The sequence below is a fragment of the Paroedura picta genome, chromosome 2 (assembly GCF_049243985.1).
Source record: "Paroedura picta isolate Pp20150507F chromosome 2, Ppicta_v3.0, whole genome shotgun sequence".
Lineage (NCBI taxonomy): Eukaryota > Metazoa > Chordata > Lepidosauria > Squamata > Gekkonidae > Paroedura > Paroedura picta.
The window spans coordinates 21,741,355-21,767,189 of record NC_135370.1 but is presented as its reverse complement, the minus strand read 5'-3'; the positions used below and the strand labels follow the sequence as shown (position 1 = coordinate 21,767,189).

The 25,835-nt window shown below is 49.5% G+C and overlaps 1 protein-coding gene across 18 annotated transcripts in view; it reads left to right on the top strand.

Moving 5' to 3' along the window:
• Positions 1–25,835, top strand: part of LOC143829092 (microtubule-associated protein 2-like) — a 313,653-nt gene that overhangs the window by 281,856 nt on the left and 5,962 nt on the right. For 6 of the 18 annotated variants that reach the window (XM_077319426.1, XM_077319420.1, XM_077319417.1 and 3 more), the window contains 6 exons: positions 6,727–6,915; positions 11,723–11,876; positions 13,258–13,601; positions 21,044–21,136; positions 23,668–23,749; positions 24,699–24,814. In XM_077319426.1, the coding sequence (XP_077175541.1) occupies positions 6,727–6,915; positions 11,723–11,876; positions 13,258–13,601; positions 21,044–21,136; positions 23,668–23,749; positions 24,699–24,814 (978 nt within the window). The remainder of the gene's footprint in view (positions 1–6,726; positions 6,916–11,722; positions 11,877–13,257; positions 13,602–21,043; positions 21,137–23,667; positions 23,750–24,698; positions 24,815–25,835) is intronic. The other 12 variants (XM_077319425.1, XM_077319431.1, XM_077319433.1 and 9 more) reach the window with 6 other exon arrangements.

Here is a 25,835-nt window from a genome sequence, read left to right as displayed (position 1 = left end):
CCTCTCCCCACAACAGACACCCTGTGGGGTAGGTGAGGCTGAGAGAGCCCTGATATTCCTGCTCGGTCAGAACAGTTTTATCAGTGCCGTGGCAAGCCCAAGGTCACCCAGCTGGTTGCATGCGGGGAAGTGCAGAATCGAACCTGGCATGCCAGATTAGAAGTCTGCACTCCTAACCACTACACCAGACTGACCTCTTTCCTGGCGTTAGGTCTACCTCACTACTGCCTCATACTATTTTGCCTACACTTCTTTTTGGTTGTTATGCAGTGATCCTGTTTTAGACTGGAAAAAAATATATAAGTTCTTTGGAAAAGTAATTCATAAAAAGGTACTTGGGTCCTCATTGGGGAGAAAGACAGATGGGGAGAGAGGAGGGGGGGCTATGGAGAGGATTTTTTTTTTTCATCAGCAGCCGTGAACACACTCCTTGGACCATTTGAGGTAGTTTCAGGTTTCTGATGCTTTCAGCGGAGATACTGTTGAAGAGACCCATCTCCAAAGGGAGTGTCTGATGCATAAGATTCATCGTAAAAGAACAGCCATATAATATACGTCATATTGGAGCACAGTGTCACTGTCATGTTCCATGGCAAAAGTCCCCAAAAAAGGCAAATTCAAGCGAGCCAGCTTGGCGTCGTGGTTAGGAGTGCGGACTTCTAATCTTGCAAGCCGGGTTTGGTTCCCTGTTCCCCCACATGCAGCCAGCTGGGTGACCTTGGGCTGACCATGGCACTGATAAAGCTGTTCTGTCCAAGCAGTGATATCAGGGCTCTCTCAGCCTCACCTCCCTCACAGGGTGTCTGGTGTGGGGAGAGGAAAGGGAAGGTGAATGTAAGCCACTTTGAGACTGCTTTTGGAACAAAAAGCGGCATATAAGAGCCAACTCTTCTTCTTCAATAATATCAGGGCTTTCTCAGCCTCACCTCCCTCACAGGGTGTCTGTTGTGGGGAGACGAAAGGGAAGGCGACTGTAAGCCACTTTGAGACACCTTCGGGTAGAGAGAAGCAGCATATAAGAACCAACTCTTATTCTTCTAAAAAACTCAGCAGTTTATTCCAAGGAGTACAGACATCATTACAAGACTCCTGTGATGCTAAACACAAAAGCAATAGGAATAAAAAAGTCATAGAGGCAAATCCCCCTCCCCCAATTGTACACCATTTAGTTTCACATAGGACAGTCCTTATCATCATCAAAGGATAATGCAGGTTACAGCTATCTATCACTTCTAGGTGGGAAGGAAACAGCCCAAACACCCGAAGGTGTGATAGAGGGCCATGTGGCCCGGAGCATGGGCACAGAATAGCAGGGGATGAGCAGAGCAACCTCAGGACAAATCCCCACTGGGAGTTCTGGGACTCCGGTCAGCCAATTCATGGCTTGAGCTAGTGGCTACCTGATATTCACATGTGCCATGAGGCCACTTCAAGAGGAACTCAGATGTGATGTACAGCAGTGGTCCGCAACCTTTTTTAGGCTGCGGACCGGTGGGTGGGGGAGGGTGATCCGGCGGCCGCGCATGCGCAGGTCCGCACATGCACATGTGCACCATGTGCGGCCGCAAACACGCATGTGCGGCACTTCCCTCTCCCCCCCCCTCGTGCAAAAAGAAGCTTGCCGGGCGATTGCTTTGGGGGCCGATTTGCTTGCGGCCTGGGAAGTTTCTCATTGCAAGGGGGGGATGAGGAGAGGGATCCGTGGCCCAGTGCCGGGCCGTGGCCCAGTGGTTGGGGACCACTGATGTACGGTAGCCGTAGGAATCGTGTCTTGTAGTTCCTAGAGCTCCCCTAAGTTACTTCCAGGAAAAATTCAGATGTGACGTTGCATAGTGGTTGTAGAAAATATATGTTTGTGGCTGTATAATACATATAAATATAGTGACACAATTAATTTAGTTTTTTGAGCAGCTCCGCTTGGCACGGCAGTGGGCGATTAAGTCTGCCAGCAGGAAGCCTTCCACCCAACAGTAATGCAAAACTGCACAGTCAGGAAAGTATAGCAGCACACACAGTAAACACAATCCAAGCTAGTACACAGCAGCAAAAAGGGTAGAATTTACATTTTCTGATGTGGAAATGTGGAGCCATCTTGGTGTAGTGATTAGGAGTGCGGACTTCTAATCTGGCGAGCCGGGTTTGATTCCCCACTCCCCCGTATGCAACTAGTTGGGTGACCTTGTGCTAACCACAGTACTGATAAAGCTCTTCTGACTGAGCAGGAATATCAGGGCTCTCTCAGCCTCCCCTCCCTCACAGGGTGTCTGTTGTGGGGAGAGGAAAGGGAAGGTGACTGTAAGCCGCTTTGAGACTCCTTCGGGTAGAGAAAAGCGACATATAAGAACCAACTCTTCTTCTTCCTCTTCTGGACTCCATTTGCGTCCACATTGCTGTGGAGAGAGGCCTAACCTAAAGGACACGATTCCCTGTGTCAAACAGCCAGCTCATCTCACTGCACATGCATGCAGATGTGGTGGCATGGCTCTTCAGGAGAGAACTGTAGATGCGTCCTACTGTTTGCAGGTTCGTGGGGAGGGAGAAAGAACACAAAGGACACAGGAAGGGAAGGAGGAGCAGAGAAGTCCCTCATGTATTAAGAATCCATACACGGATACCTTTAATACAAAGAACGGTGTCCAAGCATGTCCAACCCTAATGTCCAAGCATACAGAGTTGTCTTTACATATGAGGGGGAGCTGTTTACTTCACCTGTGGGTGGTGGCACTTTTAGGAGACTGGTTCAGGTCCAAGTTTTACACTGGAAGGGGGGGGGGAGGAACAGGTATGTTTAAAGTGGCTGAAAGAGATTTTTGAAAGTATTTGATGAGATTTTGATCTGTAAGTTATAAAATTGTGAAGTTGGAAGGAGCCACACAGGCCATCTAGCCCAACCCCCTGCTCAGTGCAGGATCAGCCTCAAGCATCTAGGACAATTAAGTCGCAGTCACTGCTTGAAGACTGCCAGTTTGTGAACTTTCTGGTTTTGGAGGTAGACTGTTCCCTGCCGTTCCCTTTCCAGTCAACCTCTGAAAGCTTAATACTGGAGGTCAGGGTCTTCCTAGACCAGGGGTAGTCAAACTGCGGCCCTCCAGATGTCCATGGACTACAATTCCCAGGAGCCCCTGCCAGCATTTGCTGGCAGGGGCTCCTGGGAATTGTAGTCCATGGATATCTGGAGGGCCGTAGTTTGACTACCCCTGTCCTAGACACTAAACTCCTGCAGAGTGCCGTGGTGAAGAGAAGAAGTCAGATGCAACTGCCCCCCTCCATGTAGCTCAAACAGAAAACTTGCCAGATTGTCTGTGGCAAATAACAGTTCTGCTGAGACTGTAAAAACAGAAATTCAGGGTTTGGTGTTCCTCATTTTTCGTGTGTGAATGTATTATCATCATCATCTTTTAGACTTTTATTTCCCGCTACTCCAGGAACCAGCCCCTGGCGGGCTGCAAATAGCCCATGGATAAAAACCCTAATAAAACCCTATTAAAATATCAAAAGCTGGACATAAAAATTACAACATATGAGTAAGAAACATGGCAGTATGCCCATCCCCCCATAACAACATCCAGCAGGGGAAGTGGCCAGAGGGAGCCATAACCCAACCTTGGCGTACCGCTGCATTAACATCGGGGGCAGGACAATCAGATCTTCCTCTCAGTCCCTGGCCTCAACCATAAACCTGGTGGAAGAGCTCCGTCTTGCAGGTGTTACGAAAGGCAGAAAGCTCCCGCAGGGTCTGCAGGGTCTGCAGATCTTCCGGGAGCTCATTCCACCAGGCGGGTCCAGGATTGAAAAGGCCCTGGCTCTGGTTGAGGCCAAGTGAGCTTCTCTGGGGCCGGGAACAACCAGCAAGTTAATACCCACAAGGTGCAAAGCCCTGTGGGGAGCATAGGGCGATAGACATTTCCTCAGATATGTGGGTCCCAGACCATGAAGGGCCTTAAAGGTCAAAACCTTGAACCAGATCCGAGCTGCGACTGGCAACCAGCACAGCTGCCTCAGCACAGGGTGCATATGGGCCCACCAAGGTGTTCCTGTGAGGACCCCAGCAGCTGCATTTTGCACCAGCTGCAATTTCCAGGTCAAGGAAAAGGGCAGGCCTGCGTAGAGTGAGTTACAGAAATTTATTCTGGAGGTGACCATTGCATGGATCACCGTGGACAGGTAGGGCGCTAGTAGCCAAGCCTGGCAAAGGTGGGAAAATGCCTGGCAGGCTACCTTCTTGACCTGTGCCTCCAGGATTAGTGAGGCATCTATTGTCATTCCCAGATTCCTGGCCTGGGGCACGTAAATTGCGTTCCAGCCAGTACGGGTAATCGTGCTTCCTGTTCTGCCCCCCTCCTCCCCAGTCATAGGACCTCCATCTTGGAAGGGTTGAGTTTCAGACAACTCTGCTCAAGCCATCAAGCCACTGCTTCCAAACATCTGGCAAATGGTTCCGGGGGGGGGGGGGAGATCAGTCCATGAGGAGATAGAACTGGGTGTCATCGCCATATTGATGACAACCCAGCCCGAAACTCCACACCAGCTGGCCCAGAGGGCACATGAAGATGTGGGAAAGCGTGGGGGAGAACACCGCCCCCTGCAGGACTCCACAAGCAGTGTAGCCTTTTCCCAACCTGTGTTGCTGAAATAGCTTTATCTCTGGGCCCCACAAAGCGCCTGGAAATAGCTTTATTCTATTATTATTATTATTATTATTATTATTATTATTATTATTATTATTATTTAGATTTAGATTTATTTCCCGCCACTCCCCATAGGCTCGTGGCGGGTCACAACAATCCTATACCCATTAAAATACCCATTAAAAGACAATCCCAACATGGCGGAAGTTCTTATTATTCCCACCCCTGCTATCAGAGCGGCAGGGAGGGTGGGGAGGAGATCTAACTTATTAGGTCCGGGGGGGGGGGAATGTTGGCACTCATTCGCTGACCCCGGCCTCAACCAAAAACCTGGCGGAAGAGCTCCATCTTGCAGGCCCTGCGGAAAGCTGGTAAATCCTGCAGGGCCTGCAGCTCACCCGGGAGCTCATTCCAGCAGGTAGGGGCCAGGACCGAAAAGGCCAGGCGCGCTTCTCTAGGGCCAGGAACGATCAGGAGATTCTCCCCCGCTGAGCGTAAAGCCCTGCGGGGGATATATTCTAATATATATTCTAATAAAATATCTCCAGACAGATATCTCTCAACAGCAGTGCTTAATTTCCAGTGCAAAAGAAGCAACACTTTAACACAGTCTTGTCAGTGATAAAGAAACACGAGCCCTTCTTTCGAGGATTCTTTTACAGACATTTCATTAAAATCCCAACCTCCTTTTTGTTTTTAAAATGCAGACCTATCCCCGAACTGCAAAGTAGGTAAGCCAAAGTCTTTGGGAGTCAGTTAGTCTTGAAGCTCAGAATTTAAAATATACATATTTATGGAAACTGTCCTCCCCATAAACTAATTCATATATCAGGTTGTCAGTCTTTATACGGTAACTCTGAAATGCTTGACTTGGTTAGTGGTGCGTTCTTTCGCATTCCGAGCCTTTAGTGTGGAGTATACACAAGGAAGAAGCCAAGGTAACCCACCTTTCAGTAGTTTGGGCCTGGAAGGGTGCCTGCTTTTGTGAGCTTACTTGTGTGCAGAAAAGCCCTACTTCAGTGCCTGGTGTAGAGGTCAGAAGGACAACAGCCTGCAAACTGGAATGCTGCTGCCAGTCAGAGTCAGAAACATCCGACGTTGTATGATTTAGCACAAGGCAATTCCCTGAATCGATGAAGAAAGGCCATCTTGAAAGAATGGGAAATGGCTGGCAGGCCTGCCAGCCTCTTAAGTGGGGCCTGGAAACCTCCTGGAAATGAAACTGATTTCCAAACTCAAAGATCAGTCCCCCTGGAGAAAATCAAGATGGGGGCCGTGAGTCTGGCTGTAGCAGTAAGAAAGCACAAGTGCGCAGGAGCAGCAAAGAAAATAAAATTTGTGGCAGGGAGAACCTTTCGTGAGTCACTGCTGACTATCTGAAGAAGTGAACTGTGACTTACAGAAGCTCCTCCCCTGACCCCAAAGTTGTTAGTCTTTCAGGTGCTCCTTGACTCCTGCTCTTTCCTATTGAAAAAGTGAGGAGTGACTCCCGAAAGCTCCTCCCCTACCACAAATGTATTTTAACGTGCTCCTGGACTCTTGATTTTGCCTACTGAAGAGGTGAGCCATGACTCACAAAAGCTCCTCCCCTGCCCCAAATGTTGTTAGTCTTTCAGGTGTTCCTGGACTCTTTGCTGGTGCAAATGGCTGCTTTGGAGCATAGACCCCATGGCATTGTGCCCTGCTGAAATCCCACCCCAAACTCCACCCTCCCCATGCTCCACCCCCAAAATATCCAGGAATTTCCCAACTTACAGTTAGCAGCCCGTCCCCTAGATCAGGGGTAAGTCAACCTGTGGTCCTCCAGATGCCCATGGACTACAATTCCCATGAGCCCCTGCCAGCAAATGCTGGCAGGGGCTCATGGGAATTGTAGTCCATGGACATCTGGAGGACCACAGGTTGGCTACCCCTGCCCTACATGATTATTTGCCTTGCTTGTCTAAGCAAGAACCCCCTCACCTCCACATGGTGCCTTAAGACACTGCTTGCACGTGCGTTGTTTTGGGTTGTGGTCTTGTTTTCCATGGTTTTCCTTCCATTTGCCTCCTCATCTGCCTTCATGTTGTGTTTCTTTTGTTTGTTTTCTCATGACCAGACCTCTTCTTTGTCAAAGATTCCTGCCTCAAAAGTTAGATCAGAGTCATTGCTTCCTCCAAGACCCAGTTCAGCTTGCTCACTAACTGCTGCTAAAAGAGTTACTTTGCTCGATTCAGACAGTTCTTGTTCACGGCCCTCTTCAGCGGGCCCAGCAGACTGCTCCCCATACTCAAACTCAGACGTCCAGGTAAGGCAGCAGAGCTATGAGAGTAGATGCTCAGTACAGAGAGAGATGAATTCCAGTGGCTGGCCCAGCCAGCGCTTGGCCAACTGCATTGGCTCCAAATCAGGGTTTTGGTGCTGACCTTAAAAACCCTAAATGGTCTGGGACCAGTATATCTGTGAGACCACCTCCCCCTTCCCCCCCAAAGAAAAGCATTTAATTCACCCAACCAAAATTTGCTCAGGGTCCCTGGACCCAAAGAGCTAAAACTGGCCTTGACCAGTCTTACTGTGCTCTGGTTCGGCCTCACTTGGAGTACTTTGTTCAGTTTTGGGCACCGCAGTTGAAGAGGGATGTTGACAGACTGGGGCATGTCCAAAGGAGGGCAACCAAGATAGTGAGGGGTTTGGAGACCAAGACATATGAGGAAAGGTTGGGGGAGCTTGGTCTGTTTAGCCTGGAGAGGAGATGAGTGAGAGGGGATGTGATAGCCATCTTCAAGTATTTAAAAGGCTGCCATATAGAGGATGGAACAAAGTTGTTCTGTCTTACCCCGGAGGGATGGACCAGATCCAATGGGATGAAATTAATTCAGCCTCATCTGCCTCACAAGGCATCAGTTGTGGGGAGAGGAAAGCGAAGGCAAATGTAAGCCGCTTTGAGATTCCTTTGGGGAGAGAAACACGGTGTATAAGAACCAACTCTTCTTCTTCTGCTTCACAGGGTGTTTATGGTGGGGAGAGGAAAGGGAAGGTGAATATAAACCACTTTGAGACTCCTTTGGGTAGAGTAAAGTGGCATACAAGAACCAACTCTTCTTCTCCTTCAGTAATCTCAGGGCTCTCTCAGCCTCACCTACCTCACAGGGTGTCTGTTGTGGGGAGAGGAAAGGGAAGGTGACTATAAGCCACTTTGAGACTCCTTTGGGTAGAGAAAAGCGGCATATAAGAACCAACTCTTCTTTTTCAGTAATATCAGGGCTCTCTCAGCCTTCTTCTTCTTCTTCTTCTTCTTCTTCTTCTTCTTCTTCTTCTTCTTCTTCTTCTTCTTCTTCTTCTTCTTCTTCTTCTTCTGTGCTAGCAATATTTAAGTACCATCAAGGCACAACCAACTTATGGCAACTCCAGCAAGGGGGTTTTCCAGGCAAGCTGGCAACTAATTGGCTGTAGTTATTTCGAATTGGACTTTCCAGCCATCTTCCTTACACATCCAGTCCACAAGGATGGAAGTTGCAAAAATAATGTGTTTTTCCCTCCCTTTTCAAGAAAGCGAATTTATGGACAGAACCTGGCGAGCATTGACAATCAAAAGAGAGCCCTAGAATAATTAGGCTAAAGAGGCACCTTCATCTCACCCCTCACCCCCGTTTGTTTATTGGGATCGTGCCACTTTTGATCCACTTAAAGCCAAAGCTGGGCTTAATTATCATAGCCAGTAAAACTGTAGGCTAGAAAACAGATGGGAACTATTAAAACCGTCAGCAGAGGGACTGTTGGAACCTTTCATTCTAGCCCTTTAGCTGTGTTTAAAATTACTGTACAACTTTAACGCCTGAATAACCAGCCATTCAAGCATCGCGGAATTTACCATATGAAGCATAATGTACCAAACCCTGCAGTTCCTCTGGAAGTTGCATTAAAGAGGGAGAAAAACAGTGCCTTGCTTGTTACATCTTGCTTATCACAATAGCAGCCCATCTCGCTGAGATGCAGTGTGCCCCGTTGCCTCTTTGCTTACCTGGGTAAGGGCTTGGAGGAGGAGCTGGTCTCATGGCTAAAGTGCCACTCAGCGCTTAACACCACTCAGGATGGATGTCCCGCCCCTGAGTGCCTCCTCCTCCAACCAGCTTGCTTGTCTGTCCAGTGGCCAGCTAATCACCTTCCGTCCCCCACCCCTGACCGCCCCTCCTCCTTCCACTTCCCTCTGAGGCTCGGAGGCTGCAGATCCCTGCTGCCTGAGAGGTGCCCCTGCCAGTGAGGTCCCTAACAGCTGCCTGCAGCCTTTCCACGTCCTGGAGAGAGGGGGAGGCCGTCTGCAGAGTTCTTCCTCTTCCCCCCCCCCCCCAATCTAGCCCCCATGGTATTCCTGAATACAACAGGCTTGGCCCCTAGTATATATATAAGTTTGGCCTGGAAACAAATGATCTTTTTTTCTCCAGAGGGCTCGGTGCAGTATGAAGGAGGCTAGTGGTGTGTTTAGTCATCTGTAGTCCCCCCCCCAAAAAAAAGAAAAGAGCCTCAGAAGCCCAAGGGATGCATGTCTCTAATAATACTGAGAGCCAGTATGGAATAGTGGTTAAAGAGAGGCAGATTCCTAATCTGGAGAATGGATTTGATTTCCTGTTTCTCCACATGCAGCCAGCTGGGTGACCTTGGACTAGTCACAGTTCTCTGGGGGCTGATCTTGCAGAGCAGTTTTCTTAGAGCTCTCTCAGCCCCACCCCTCACCCAGGCTGTCTGTTGTGGGGAAAGGAAGGGAGAGGCATTTGGAAGCCACTTTGGGAGTGAAAAGCAGGGTTATTTTTCTAGCAGCACCAAAGACCTGCCCCGTTTTGGGGGATCCCTGCCCAAATGGGATGTTTTGTAATCTCCCACAAGCCTCAGACTGAGAAAGAAGCAGGTGTCTTTCACCCTTATGGTCTGGCCAAATTGGCCAAACCGTGGTTCTCCAGATGTCCATGGACTACAATTGCCATGAGGCCCTACCAGCATGCGCTGGCAGGGGCTCGTGGGAATTGTAGTTCGTGGACATCTGGAGAGCCACGGTTTGGCCATCGTTGGCCTCGCCCATGCTAGAGACAGTCCCTTCAGGGTCCCCATCCCTCTGGCACTCCCAGGAGGTCGGAGCAGTTCCCGTTTGAAGTGGTCACTGCTTTTCATCTCAGCTGTCTTTCAACTGGTTTCCGCAACCCTGGACATCAGCTGCCTCTCAGTCAGTTGTCAGGCAGTGGGCTGTTAAAGGGCCTGTTACCACCTACCAGTTGGCCAAGAGAAGGTATCTTAAAAGCCCCACATGCCCACATGTGCTGTGGATGTGGTGAGTGGACAGCAGGGGGAGGGGGGTCCTCCCTGCTGTCCACCACAGTGCTTGGGTCCACCACAGAAGTAAAACAATTGTCTCACTCCACTTCCTTTGAAGGTCGTCAGATGGATCAGCTGGTTTGAGGGCCATTGTTTAATTGTGCGTGTGTAAAATCGCAGGAAACTTAATGGTGACCTCAACAAGGGGCTTTCAAGGCCAGTGAGAAGCAGAGAGGGTTGGTCATTCCCTGCATCACCAGAGCCTTCCTTGGTGGTCTCCCTTCTAAGTATCAACCCTGCTCAGCTTTTGGGATCTGACAAGATCAGATTTGCCATGCTGCATCCCCTCATCATACAAGTACTCCTGTGTAGATTCTATAATTCTGACATATAGAACCATAGAGATGGAAGATGCCATGCAGGCCATCTAGTCCCACCCCCTGCTCAATGCAGGATCAGCCTCAAGCATCCAGGAGAAGGATCTGTCCAGCCACTGCTTGAAGACTGCCAGTGAGGGGGAGCTCCCCACTTCCTTAGGCAGCCCATTTCACTGTTGAACTGGACTCATAGAATCCTAGAGTGGGAAGGGGCCACATAGGCCATCTAGTCCCACCCCCTGCTCAATGCAGGATCAGCCTCAAGCATCCAGGAGAAGTCTCTGTCCAGCTGCTGCTTGAAGACCGTCAGGGAAGGGGAGCCACCACCTCCCTAGAAAGCCCATTCCATTGCTGAACTAGACTCATAGAATCCTAGAGTGGGAAGGGGCTATGCAGGCCATCTAGTCCCGCCCCGTGCTCAGTGCAAGATCAGCCACAAGCATCTAGGAGAAGTATCAGTGCCACAAGAATTTCTCTCCTTTTATGCTGTGAGAGCCAACCTGGTATACTGGTTAATGAGCGGTGGACTGTAATCTCACCGGGTTTGATTTCCCACTCCTCCACTTGCAGCCAGATGGGTGAACTTGGGCTAGTCACAGTCCTCTGAGGGTTGTTCTCACAGAGAGATCCTCTTAGAGCTCTCTCAGCACCACCTCCCTTTCAGGGTGTCTGTTGTGGGGGAGAGGAAAGGGAAGCTGTTAGTAAGTCACCTTTGGGTAATAAAAAGCAGGGTATAAAACACAGCTCCCCTTCTTCATATTCAAAAAAGAAGAAGACGCTTCAGCATGCAAATGTCATTTGGCCTTTTTCGCTTAGAGCCCCCCCCCCAAAAAAAAAAACCTGCGTCTGATACTGGTTCAGCCACAGGCAAACTAACCTCAAACCTCCGTCTGCCCTTCCCTGCAAAGTAATTTCTTTTGCCTCCAACATGTCGGCAAAAAGCTGTTGATGTCCATGAATGTCTCCAGGCCAAACTAAACCCGACAACCGTCTCGTGGCCGCCACGAGATCACCATTTTAGCACGCCCTGCAAACTTGTTCCTGACGGGGCCGGTGGCATGGCACACTCTCCTCCCCGCGCCTCCCCACCCCCATCGTGCATTTTCGAGTGCCGAAACAACTCCAGCCCCCTGACGGCATTTTAAGTCGTCTTTGAATTCTCGTGGTTATCCTCACGGCGGCCACAATCCTTACGGCTTTTCGTCGGCCCTCAGCTGCGAGCAAATTTAAGTCGATGTTGCCTTTGTTCGGGGAGGAAAGAAACGTCTCTCGGTGCTGGGTTATTGAAAATTAAACTGTCCATGCTCGAGTCTATCTTTTTTGCTGCGGGCTGGTTTTGAAGCCGCCGTTGGGGGGGGGAGATTGGGGGTCGAGCGGCAGGCGATGTTGGACTATTTCTTTGACTGAATTCTGGCTGCCTTTTGTTCTTGCTAGGATGGAGTAGCCAAGAGTCCAGAGAAGCGTTCCTCGTTACCGAGGCCTTCTTCTATCCTACCGACCCGGAGGGGCCTCTCGGGGGATAGAGAGCGAGATGAGAATTCCTTCACCCTGAACAGCACCATCTCCTCGTCAGTACGACGGACCACAAGTATGTTTTCTTTGTACCTGCTCTCTCCCATATCGTTGCTCTTCCACATTTCCTTCAGCTTTGGGCTGGTCTTTATGGGAATTCTGGATCTTAAAAGTAGACTGTGTTTAAATGAAAGAGATGGCCTCAGGAATGAAGTGCTCTAGAAGGGGATTGGATAGATTCATGGAGGAGTCTCTTGATGGCTGCCAGCCATGGTGGCTGAGGGGAACCTCCATATTCGGAGGCATGAAACCTCGGAATCCCCAGACCCAGAAGGCCACATCAGGGGAAGGCCTCAGCCTCTCTACACATCAGGGGAAGGCCTCAGCCTCTCTACTGTTCAACAGGATATCTTTTCACAGGCACAGTAATTAAATGGAAGGGTGGGTTCATTCTTTAAAGCAGGAGTAGTCAAACTGCGGCCCTCCAGATGTCCATGGACTACAATTCCCAGAAGCCCCTTCCAGCGTTTTCTGGCAGGGACTCATGGGAATTGTGGTCCATGGACATATGGAGGGCCACAGTTTGACTACCCCTGCTTTAAAAGCTCGGGGGTGGAGACGTGGGAAGGAAATGTTACTTAACTGAGAAGGTCAGCGTCAGTGAAGAAGTGGGGTTCATGAGTAGTGAAGGAACTACCATGTACCCGGGAGCTGGAAAAGACGAAGAAATCCTAACCAATCTGAGACACTGCCTCCAGAGAGATGTACCTTTCCCACGGTAGTCCTCCAGCTCTGGTCATCGTGGCGGATAAGAAGTGGCAGCCAGACCCTGCGGACCCTGACAAGAGATCAGTTCCCCCCTGGAGAAAATGGAAGGTGGACTTTATGACCTTCTATCCAGGCTAGCCCGATCTTGTCAGATCTCGGAAGCTAAGCAGGGTGGACTCTGGGTAGTATTGGGATGGGAGACCTCCAAGGAATGCTAGGGGTCAATGCCTGGAAGCAGACAGTAGCCAACTATGCCTCTTGCTGCATCTCTTAGTGCTGGCCAGACATACCTATAGCGTCTCCAGGCTGTACTTCACGCATGTCATTGGATAATATCAGTGTAAAGGTAAAGGTATCCCCTGTGCAAGCACCGGGTCATGTCTGACCCTTGGGCTGACGCCCTCTAATGTTTTCATGGCAAACTCAATACGAGGTGATTTGCCAGTGCCTTCCCCAGTCATTACCGTTTACCCCCCAGCAAGCTGGGTACTCATTTTACCGACCTCAGAAGGATGGAAGGCTGAGTCAACCTTGAGCCAGGTGCTGGGATCGAACTCCCAGCCTCATGGGCAGAGCTTCAGACAGTATGCCGCTGCCTTACCACTCTGCGCCACAAGAGGCTCTTGTATAAGATCAGTGTATTCATGTTTAAATGTCAGCGTTATAAACCTTTCCCGTTTTCAATACAGGGTCAGAGCCTATTCGTAGCCGAACAGGGAAGAGTGGCACATCGACCCCAACTACTCCAGGATCCACCGCCATCACTCCTGGGACCCCACCTAGCTATTCATCTCGTACTCCCGGCACCCCTGGGACCCCCAGCTACTCCAGAACCCCTCACACACCAGGCACGCCCAAATCTGCCATTCTGGTGCCTACCGAGAAGAAAGTGGCTATTATACGCACACCTCCGAAATCTCCGGCCACCCCCAAGCAACTGCGGCTCATAAACCAGCCTCTGCCCGATCTCAAGAATGTCAGATCCAAAATCGGGTCAACAGACAACATCAAGTACCAACCTAAAGGAGGACAGGTAAGGTTTTTCATTCTTACAATAATAGATACGTCACATCAGGGGTAGCATCAGCAGCTTCTCCTTTCACACTGGTCCTGTAGAAGATTCCTCTACTGCACAACTCTTAAAGGTTTAGGAGTCTCCCAGAATGAGGACCTGCAAAACCTGGATGCATAAATAATTTCACTTTCATAGATTCCAAGATGGATCATTCTGGTACGCACAGCCATTGTGGCATGTCTAGGAAATAGGATTCAGTGTGGATTGGTAGCTGTCAAATGCTCCACTTCTTCATACACTCTTGAGCCTGGTTTACATATGAGGAGAATAAGGGGAAAGAGACTTGAGGTAGGAGAATGGAATGCAGCACTCCATAGCACAGGGAGAGGCATCCCCTGGTGGAGCACTTCTACATAAGAAAAGCCATGTTGGATCAGGTGATTGGCCCATCCAGTCCATGTCACCCTGTGGCAAAAGCCCATGTGCCATCAGGAGGTCCACCAGCAGGACCAGAACTCCATAACCCCTCCCACTGATGACCTCCAAACACCAAGAATACCGAGCATCACTGCCCCAGATATAAGAACATAAGAGAAGCCATATAGGATCAGGCCAATGGCCCAATCAGTCCAGATTACACAGTGCCATCTTGAGGTCCACCAACTGAGTCAGAACTCCAGAAGCCCTCCCACTGTTGACTTCCAGCCACCAAGAATACAGAGCATGACTGCCCCAAACATAAGAACAACAGAGAAGCCATGTTGGATCTGGCCAATGGCCCGTCCAGTCTGTGTCACACCATGGCCAAAAACCAATAGGCATCAGGAGATTCATCAGCAGGGGCTGCCTCCTGATGGCACCTGGGCTTTGACCACCGTATACTAAATAACAGAACATCACAACAAGCAAATAAGAGGGAGGGAGACATTTTATCCCACCCATGCTTGTTTTTTATTTGCACAAAGGATCATTGAGATCTGGAATCCACCAACATCAATATGCAAGGTTAGGGCTCAATGATCAGCCACCTCATATTCCTGTGGGCGAACTACTCCACAGCAAAAGACTTATCAATCAGGACCTTTTAGAGAGAGACCAGCTGACCAGCTATGAGAAGGGTTCTGGAAAGTATTCAAAACAACTGATATAAAAGGGGGGAAGGTCATGATTACCCACAATCTGAACTTATGATGTTCAGCTGAAGATGACTATTGACTCTTATTGTCTGTGGGTTGAAAGGGAGGTGACTCTCTTCTCTATGCTGAAATTGCCTGTCTTAGAAAATAGAATGAAAAACCGTTCAGTTTCCTACTGGAAGGAACTGTGAAGACCCTATTAGGATCCTACTGCCTTGGTGACTCCTCATCATGACAGAGTCCAGGTCTGGGCTGTCAGCTCCCAGCAACCAATCAACACATTTTCTGGCTAGTGCTCTGAGATGGACTTGAACCAAGGTAACTGTGGGTGTGGCCACTCAGTGAACTCCCATCCCTTGGAAGAGGGGAAGCCCCATTCCATCCCCTTCTCCTGCCCTCATTCTGAGAAAATGGAGAGAGCTCCATCTCCACATGGGCCAGACGGCATAAGAAATGACTGCCCTCTACTCTTACAACGGACTCGTAGGACATGAGAACATAAGAGAAGCCCTGCTGGATCAGTTCATGTCACACAGGGCCAAAACCCAGGAGACATCAGGAGGTCCACCAATGGGGGCACCTCCTGATGACACCTGGGTTTGGCCACCTCTATGCTTAATAATAGAGCATCACAGCAAGCAAAGGAGAGGAAGGGAGAAGATTTCTCCTGCCCCTGCTGACTTTTTGTTTACACAGAGTCATTCTAGGTTTGCACCCACAGAAGGTCCTCTCAGGCATTCAATGCCTGAGAAACACTGCTTTCAGTCAATGGAATTGTTTCGATTTAGATAGAGTGGGCTGGAAGTGGGCCTCCCATCTAGACTAACAAGTAAGTTTTTATTAATTAATTTGTGCATTTATTTATTAAAACATTTCTATCCCTCCTTTCCTTGTGGCTCAAGGCGGCTTACGATGATAGTTGAAAACATTCTCAATTTAGACCCGATAATAACATGCCCAGCATCTCTCCCCCGCATTAAATGGTGGTTACCATTCAAACATATCTCTGAAGCCCTGGCCAACTGTGCTTGCAGTGACTCCCAAAGATCTCCAGGGGGGGCCCTCTCTCCTCTTCAGGGAGCCCATTCCATGGGACTGGGGCCAATGCCCCGTGGGCCACCCAAAATATTGGGGAGACCACACAGAGGGCTTCCCCATGACCATAGTTGACACACTGGGACACATGGTAAGAGAGGACCCTTGGACAAGAACATCTAGCAACTGTTCTCAGTCCTTCACATGAGTTGTCTCAGTTATCCTTAACCTTGATGGGGAGGCTGTAGCTTGCAAAAGGGGCTAAAGTCCAAGCTGTGGATTTGTTACTGAGCCGAGCTGTGACCTAGGAATTCCCCATGTGGCACCTCTCAGCTGCCGCACTAAGGCCAGCTGAAATCAGAACCTCTTTCATCCACAGCCTCCGAGAGCTAAATCCAGTGCTAGCACCTAAACCTTTCCAGATGACTTGGCAAAGGCCATGGATCAGTCTGACAGCTCACAGCGCTCAGGCCAAGGGACCGTCCCAATGTTCCTCTCCCTGCCCCCGCCCCCAATGCTCCACTTCCCAAAGCAGAAGTCGTCGAGGTCATCCCCTGCTGTCCGGTCCAATTGCCCGTGTCACATCCTGTATATTTCAGCGGGAACTGGAAGTCAACAAGGATGGCAGAATTGGTCCCCTAAGGAAGGTATTACCGTCAAACGTTACGCGCACATATGCAGAGGAAAACAGCCCCTGAAGAGTCAATGAATTTTCATAAGCCTTGCAGTAGATGGCCGATGTGAAATTCATAACTCCCGTTGCATAAGATGCCACCGCCGTTCCAAAGTTTGCACAAGGAGCCCTTTGGAAGAGATGGATGGAGAGGGAGTCACTCTTCAGCAGTGTGTTTTTTTGAACAGGAGTAAAGATGCTTTCAGCGCACAGCATGGCTCGTGTGCATCAGAGGTCACTGATCGATGGAAAGGTTTAGGTTTGCTTATAGGAGGATTCTCATACCCGAGCATAGCTGAGTCCATGCTCAATCATGTCTCGATACATTCATGGAACATCTTTCTTTGAGCATGGCTGGTTTGCATCTCAGACGCTCTCAGTTTGGGTGAGCGGCCGGCCATTCTTCCTTCAACCCGGTCAACTGCGAAAGGAGGCCATTCCATCTTGTAACAAGATGTGGGAAGGGGGGGGGGGAGATGTCACAGGGCAAGGAAACCAGGAAGGGTTTCATCTCTTGGGGCTCTACAGGTGAGCGGGTTGAAGTCATACCTATCTGTAAGCTTTTTCGTAGCCAAACTGTTCTCCCTTGAGCACCTGGCTAATTCGTGCCAGGAGTCAACAAAGCTCTGTCCTCCTGGCATGTTCTGTCAAAGCCAGGGCTTTACCCCAGAATATGTGAAGGAAGAACAGATGGACCACAGACTCTGGGGATGATCTGACATCATCTATGGTCTATTATGGTCTATTATGGACACCTTGGACGGGAAGGGTTAACACCAAGGATTCCTTGGGGAAGCACTGCTAAGATGGGGTGGGAGTGGGGCACAAGGGGAGAGGCCACAAATCCCCCCACTCCACCCCACCCCACCCCATGAAGATTGGAGAAGCCTGGGCATCTTGAAAGGGGAAGCTGTGCCACCTTTGTCCCTCCCCCCCCCTCTAATACTGTTATAGGCCAAATTATCCTGGATGGGGCTGATGTCTCACCCTCCCCACCCATCCCCACCCCCTGTCATTTAATGCTCCAGTTTTTAATTTTCTTCACAAGGTTTTTAATTTCTCTGGATTCCCCTGAAAATAAAAAGCGGGGGGGGGGGGGGGGAGAATTTACAAATCTAAATACACTGTAGAGGTTTTCTTGTAAACAGCAGTCATCGTGTGTGCATATAAAATCAGGTAATTCTCATCAGTCTTGGACACATGATGGTAGGAGCAATCAACCTACCATGTGGCAAATAAAATGCAGTCTTCAAAAGAAAGTCTCTGATGTGAAATGTGGAGGAATTAAGAACAAACTGCCCCCTCTGTTCAACTCTCTTGGCCTGCTGCCTACCGTCCTGGTCTGGATAAGCTGTAAATCTGACCCCTACTCTTCCTGTCATGTCACTGGTGCCACGTGACTTCCTGTCCAGTTCCTGCGGTTTCTTTAGACTTCCTGTCATGTGCTTGAGGTTCAGCATGTCCTAGATCTGCAAAGACAGAGAAGGCATCTCCAGGCATGCTTGTAATGATCAGATCATATCTCAGTCCCACATAAGGATTCTAGACCCTTCTTGGTGGGGACAGGGGTCTCCTACCTCCAGGCCCCTTTTCTCTGCCACCAGCCAACTGGCCAGCAGGGGGGAATTACTCCCCCCTAGAGGAGCTGAAGACTCTGCTGGAGTTACCAGCTTTCCTCAGGGCCTGCAAGATGGACCTCTTCCACCAGGCATATGGTTGAGGACGGGCTGAGGTCCTGGAGTTGTCATCAGGGGATCCCCTAGAATTAGAACAAGACCCTCGCTCCTAAGGAAAGAACTCTTGACTGCTGCTGGGGAAGGGAGGAGAGATAGGGTATTAACTCCATAGAACAGCCATCTTTTAATGTATTGTGGATTTTTTTTGGATTTGGTAGTTTTATTCTTCTATTTTATTCTTTTATTGTAAACTGCCGCGACTCTTTGAGAGCAGCAGTATATAAGTAAAAATAGATGGATGGATGGATAGATGGATAGATGGATAGATGGATGGATAGATGGATAGATGGATAGATAGATAGATAGATAGATAGATAGATAGATAGATAGATAGATAGATAGATAGATAGATAGATAGATAGATAGATAGATAGATAGATAGATAGATAGATAGATAGATAGATAGATAGATAGATAGATAGATAGATGAACACTTGAAATTAAAGTGTTTATATGACTTGGAAATGCTGTAGGCAGATCGAGGGCCATCGAGGATTGGGGAGGAATTTCTATGGTGGAAACTAATTCTACCACAGAGTTTTGTTCCAAGTGATGTAAGCACATGGTTAAAATGCGGGACATTCCTCACTGCTCAGTGTCCACCAGTTGCTCAGAGGGACCTGACTGCCGTAGTTCCACAGTTTTCTCGTTTCTTTCTGGTTCTTTCTCTAGGTCTTTTCATTCCTGGTTCCTTCTCTGCTTCAGACTTCAGAGCAGACAGGAATCAGAACACGGGATCTTGTTCAGGAAGTAGATAGATAACATTTATTTCGGTCAGTGACCAGTACAAAATACAAAACTCATCTTGCACATCTGGCAATAACATAGGATAAATTCTTATTTCTATCCGAAAGGAGTTCCTTTAATTTGGCTTGTCTTGAAGTAGCCCTTAAGTCAGTAAGGATGGGATACAGCAATTCCTGACGCAATTGGTTGTCAATGCAGCATGTTCGGTGTTCTCGATGTTGCCCTCCTGGCATATGCAGGGACGTTCCTGGGGTGGAAGCTTATTAGAGCATTATAGCGCAAAAATGTAAATGCCCTTCTAAATTCAGGGTTGTCAGTGTTAGAAAGAGAGGGCATAAGCCGTGTTCAGGAAGTAGCTCACAAGTGCAGGCAGAATGTAGGAAGCAAGAAGAGGCCTCGGTCCATCTTACAGCTCCATGTGGAGGGTGCCTTATATCACTTTTGCATGGTAACGCTCATCTTGTACACGGCAATATTTGTAAGCCAGGTGCTGGGCGGGGGGAACATGCATAAACTGAAATACAGTGGAACGGTGTCGAAAAAATGCCAAGCAAACAAAAACAAGCACACAGCACCAACAATCAGAACGGCTCTCTTTGGCACACCATTTCGGGCCTGTAGGCTTCTTAGCGCATTGGGTGCCTCGCATTGACATTCATGGACTCTCTGATTAGATCCTCGAGTTCCAGAATGTTCTTAAAATGCACAGTGCAGCCCAGAGTTGGAAGACTATGCAGGCCAAGTCACTTGGATAAGAGCCCAAAGGGCCCTCGCTCTTCTTGTACAATTCTCATAAATGTTTTCAAAACGATATAAGTCGTGTCCATTTCCCTTCTTCGTACCATCATGCTTCCTTGCCTGTGGAGCATGATGTTATGAAGAAGGAAAATGGACACGAGCTATTGCAGCTGCACCATCGTCTCCAGCAACCACTTTCCATTCCAATCCTCACTTCATTTCTTCTGTGGGTCATGCTAACCTGAGGTACGGTTATAATAAGTGGATTTGCGGCTTCTTATTTATTTTATTTCTATACCTCCCTCCCTAGCAGCTCAGGGCAGTCGGGGGTTGTCAACCCCCGGTCTGCGGCCAGATACTGGGCCGCAAAGGCCACAGTACCGGGCCGCCGGCATCCGCACCTACCTCCCCCCCCCCCCGCAGCGAGAAGTTTGCCAGGCCGCGAGCAAAGCAGCCGCTTCGCTTGCAGCCTGGCGAGCTTCTCGCTGTGAGGGGGGGAAGAGACAGGCACGGCCGCCGGCATGCCAGCAACAGAAATGTACAGGCGCGGAGCTGCCACGCATGCGCGTTTGTGCCCCCTGCTGGCAAAAATGCATGCACGGCAACTCTGTGCGTGTGCGTTAGCGCCCCCTGCTGGTGCAAATGTGCATGTGCGGCAACTGCCCATGTGCGTTTGCACGAAACTGCCGCGCATCCACGGCACCTGGGCCGCCAGCTCTCCCCCACCCCCGGAGGTGGTCCTCGACCACAAAAAGGTAGCGGACCGCTGAGGGCAGTGAACAATGGCAGTTTGTTAACAACAATAAAACCCAAACCCTAACCGGGCTGTGATCTGGTCGAGGGCAGACACACGTCCTTGGGGCCAGGGACCACCAACCTGTTGGAATTCGCAAAGCGCAGTGCCCCTTGGGAAACATCAGCAGAGAGGCGGTCCCTTAGGCACGCCAGGCCAAGACCGCAGATGGCCTTAAAAGTAAGAACCTTAAATTTGATCTGGAATTCAACCGGAAGCCTCTGCAGCTGCCAAAGGATGGGATGAAAATGGGCCCTCCATGGAGTTCCTGTGAGGACCTGGGCAGCTTCATTCTGGACTAGTTGTAGTTTCCGGGTCAAGGATAAGGGTAGGCCCATGTAGAGCGAGTTACAGACGTCTAGAGGTGACCATCGCATGGGACCTTGGGATGACATCCCCCACTCTCAACAATCCCCAAGCTGGTCATTGGCAAGGAACCACAAGGGAGCATGGAGATATCCTTAATCTTGGAGGCAGTTTTGCAAAGCTGTTGAGCTCCCCGGTGCTTTCCTTTGCAACCACTCTTCCCCCACAGCTAGGAGGCGCTGTGTCCCCCCGAGGAGAAATGCCGTTCGAGTGCGTTGATTTCCGATTCCTTTTAGGTTAGAATTTTAAACAAGAAGATTGATTTTAGCGATATTGAATCCAGATGTGGTTCCAAGGATAACATCAGACATTCGGCGGGGGGAGGAAACGTAAGTAGAGACGGTGCCCGACCAGGTACCCAAACGGGCACTGGTGATGACCCTCCACCTCTGCACCACCTCTTGGCTCCTTGTTTCCTTTCCAAGCACTCTTTCCCTTCTTGCTCATGCTCCACATGTCACCTTGGTCTAGTGATGTGACAGCTTTGTGTGTTGAGTGGTGGTCCACCAGCATCCTTCCTCCCAGACCACAGCAAACCTCCGAGCTCGTTCACAGTCGTAGCACTCTCATCCATAAAATGCTGAGGGAACATAGAACTCCCTGTGTTGGGGCGAGAGCCCCGCCTCCAAACTAACCTGGGCCCCTAGGGGGTCCTGGGCGATCAGCACAACCCCCATTGGCTGCTGGAGAAACTGCAGCAAGCCCCTCCGAAGACCAGCACTGAGAGGAGGAAGGCCTCTGCCACTGAGCCACTCCCACAGGCCATCCTTCCCATGAGGCTTGAGGTATCACTACCCCTCTCAGGACACCATGGGCCTCTAAGATAGCAGAGGAAGGAGAGGTGCAAGAAGAGAAGGCCTAGGCCGAGAATCCAATCCCCCTCGGTTAGTCACACCCAGTGGGACACCCTTTTTCATGGGGCTTTAAAGGAACACACGGTTGCCCCACCCTCAGGAAATCCTTTAAAGCAGGGGTAGTCAACCTGTGGTCCTCCATATGTCCATGGACTACAATTCCCATGAGCCCCTGCCAGAAAACACTGGCAGGGGCTCATGGGAATTGTAGTCCATGAACATCTGGAGGACCACAGGTTGACTACCCCTGTTTTAAAAGGTAGGAAGCAGAGAAGAGAGGGACCTGTAACTTGAAAGAGGAGAGGAGGGAGTGGCCGGGACAAGATAGAACTCCCTTCTTCCCCTCTGGCTTTGTCTGCAGGCTGTCGAGGAAGGGGGCTATAGGGTGCAGCATCTGTGCCTCAGGTGTGATCCTGCCGTCAATCAGAAAACCCTCCAGGCTTCAGGAATGTCCTGAAGCACAAGAGATATTGAGGATGTCAATGTTAGACATGCTTGTCTAAGCTGCCACATAGTTTTCCAGTGACAAAGGAGGTGAGGACCAGCTAAAGGTCACTCAAGATGGTGCGGTCTTCCTCGTTACATGGTGGACTACAACAAGAAGTGATACAGTGAGGAGGAGGGACAACTACCACTGATACTGACTAGCTACTCTAGGCCCAGGTCATTGGAGGAGTCTGGTCTGCGGGAACGGAAACAGAAGTTGTCTGTGGGGCTCATGGGAATTGTAGTCCATTGACATCTGGAGGACCACAGGTTGATGACCCCTGTCCTAGACCATTCTGGCTCCCCCCCCGGGTGATCTCATTCTCAACTGACTAATACAAGTGCCTCATGGTGGGTGTGAATGTTAAGATGCCCAGTAACTATCTCAGTCATAAGACAGTAGACATAGTCCATCCCTAGAAAGTCAGGGTCGGTCTGTAAGAAAATGACTTTCTGAGCCTAACAGGTCATTTTCTTTTATTTGTCCTAGGAGATTAAAAATCAAGCCAGGCCAATGGTGCAAAATCAGGAAAATGTATATATTTCTTATTAGTTAAGACTTCCCCAACAGGCTTTGTCAGGGAATTCTGTTTGCCTTGCAGTATATCTTCAAAAGGAGTATAAGGTCAGTAAGAAGAAATGTGTAGGGCGTTTTTTGGAAATGTTAACGGAATAATAATATGTGCATGAGCCTGATTTTGCACCATGGGTCTGGGCCTTATTTGTTATCTTCTGTGGCCAGAGCGGCCCTTTTGAGTTTTTTTCCCTCTCTGCTCCATACTAAACGTCACAGACCAAGGAAGCGCTATCTCCTAAATCCTATAGACACAAGAACTTAGAGACTGGAACGTGGGTATCTTACAGTTTCCCCCATCTCTCTGATCCTAATTGAATTCTCTTCTGCATGCCATTAGGATGTCATTTTTTTAAAGACACAAGTGGTTTCGGGGTGGGGTTTTTGGAGAGGGGAGGAGAAACCTGCTGATAACAAGCTTAATTCAGTCCTGTGAAGTCTAAGCCCATTCAAATCGATGGGTCTAGAAGGGAGCAATACGTCATAGGATCGCACTGTAAATTGGCATTCACAGGGGTTGCAGTCCTATGCATGTTTACCCTTGGGGGAACATCCCCCGCAACTTGTACTGCAGATTACTGGCCTGTAGGACGATGTATTAAGCAGAAACCGGGACAAAACATTTGGAAAATCTACGGAAGACTTGGACACACACAAACACACCACTGAGACACTTCCTTGCATGTGAAATGTGTAAGAAAAATAACCCCCTTTTTTTCCGTCCTGATTTAGAATCTTCGCTGCACTAACGAAACGGGTCTAACGTAGTTCTCTGGTAGAAACGGGAAGCTTGCTGTGTTAATCCGGGTGTCCCCCCTGCTTTGTGGCACGTTCTGTATTCTGCTAAGCATCTCTTCCTTTCCAGTGTTTTTTTATTTTGGGGGGCATCATACCCACTTTTGTAGCCTGCATTTTCCTTGTTCCTAAGTTGTGCTACTTTTCACAGATCCAAATTGTGACTAAGAAGATAGACCTGAGTCACGTGACTTCCAAGTGTGGCTCGCTGAAGAATATTCGTCACAGGCCAGGTAATATGGGAACTGGCTGGGGGGGGGGGACAGGATGTGGGCCAGCCTGCCACTTGAATGACCACCCTGTCCATGTTTTTGGGTCCACAAGCAATTTAGTCCCAGAAACCTTTCAAAGATAACGTTCTGGTGTGTTTTGGGAACTGCAGCCTGCGTGAGAAAAGTGAATTCGTTATTTATGCATGTATGAAACATACCCCAAGAAGGAGAGGTTTTTATTCCCCGTTTTTCTCTCCTTTAAGAAGCCTCAAAGTGGTTTACAACCTCCTTCCCTTCCTTCTCCCCACAACAGGTGTTTTGTGAGGCAGGTGGGGCCTGAGAGAGCTCTGAGAGAACTGACTGGCCCAAGGTCACCCAGCTGTGTTTCAAAGGGGCTTACAATCACCTAACCCAGGGGTAGTCCACCTGTGGCCCTCCAGATGTCCATGGACTACAATTCCCATGAGCCCCTGCCAGCAAACGCTGGCAGGGGCTCATGGGAATTGTAGTCCATGGACATCTGGAGGACCACAGGTTGACTACTACCCCTGACCTAACCTTCCTTCTCCCCACAACAGACACTCTGTGATGCAGGCGGGGCTAAGAGAGTCCTGAAAGTCCTCATGTATCTTAAATACACGATACCCAGCAAGCTTCATGTACCTCAAAGCAGCTGACAATCAGCTTCCCTAAACCCCAGTCTCAGCCTCTCTTTTGAAAAATCCCTTCAGGTTATAGCAGAAGGCCCCAACCTTTTTTGATCACCTTTGGAATTCTGACAAGGTAAGTGGGGGGCCCAAAAAACAAAATGGCAGCCCTAGAAGGCAGAGTCACACACACATGGAGGACGCCCAAGTGCAAAGGAAAGCATAATTAAAAAAAAAACACTGGGAAAGAGGAAGGAGAGGGAGAATAAAATTGACACTGAGGTGTCAACCATAAGTTTGGTTTGGTTTTTTTCCTTAATGAGCAGGTGGAGGACGCGTGAAAATCGAAAGTGTGAAACTGGACTTTAAGGAAAAGGCGCAGGCAAAGGTCGGCTCACTGGAAAACGCTCACCACGTACCTGGAGGAGGAAACATCAAGGTAAAGGCTCCCCCTTCCCCCCGATCCATGCTGTATTGGTGTATCCTTTGTGTGCCCAATTGCAGGACGCTTTTCTCTGCTGCATAGCTATTGCTGAGTGCCGTGAGAAGAATAACGGGTAGGTTCTGTTTTTTGTCTCTGGTCACGTTGCCATGACCTGCTTTGGCCAGCCCAGAGCCTCCGACTCAGGAGAAGAGACCGAGGACAACCAGAGCTATCAGGAAAGACCCAGCATTGCAGAGGTTCCAGCAGTACTAGAGAACTCCTGGCCCGAGCTACCAAGGAAGACCTTGACACTTCTGAAACAGCCACCAAGCTTCCACCAGGCAGAGCCCAAACCTGGGGATGCAGTCTCCCCAAGGGATACTCTTACTCTGCAGGAGTGGCCTGGGCTGCAGCAGCCCAAAGAAGGCAAAGGGCTCAACTGGCTGAGTGCAACCCCATCCCAGAGAATGAGAATTCTTTTCAGGATCCTGATCCAAGCATGGTGCGGCTGCGTGGGCTCCGGGCCAGCCAAGGGGCAGCTGAGCCTGACAGCTTCCCAGCCTGTTGGGGCCGAGGCTTGGGAAAGCTTCCTTGATGGGTCAGCTGGTCCATGAGGACCGAGGGCCAGCTTCCCTGCCTAGCCTTCAATTCCTGCTCCTCATATTTTTATTTTATTTTATTTATTTAGATTTATATACCGCCCTCCCCGAAGGCTCAGGGGATATCCCATCCCTTGTCTACAGTGCCAGCTTGGGGTGGGTGATTTACTTCAGATAAGCCAGAAATTATCTGTCTGAGCCGAATCACCCATCTCGTCACTTTTAAAAGGCCAAATCAGCGGTGGCTAAATTGTGCTTTAGTGATTCTTTCATGATTCAGCCAGTTTAAAGGAGGATCTCGGGGGCAGAGAGGGCACAACAAGCAGCTGATGTGTGATGATCGGCTGCTTGTTGGGCCCTTTAAATGCCTCCCTTAGCCTCTCTGGCAGTGAAGAGGTTCTTTGCTTCCAGATAAGGCTGGAGGGAGACATCTAAAG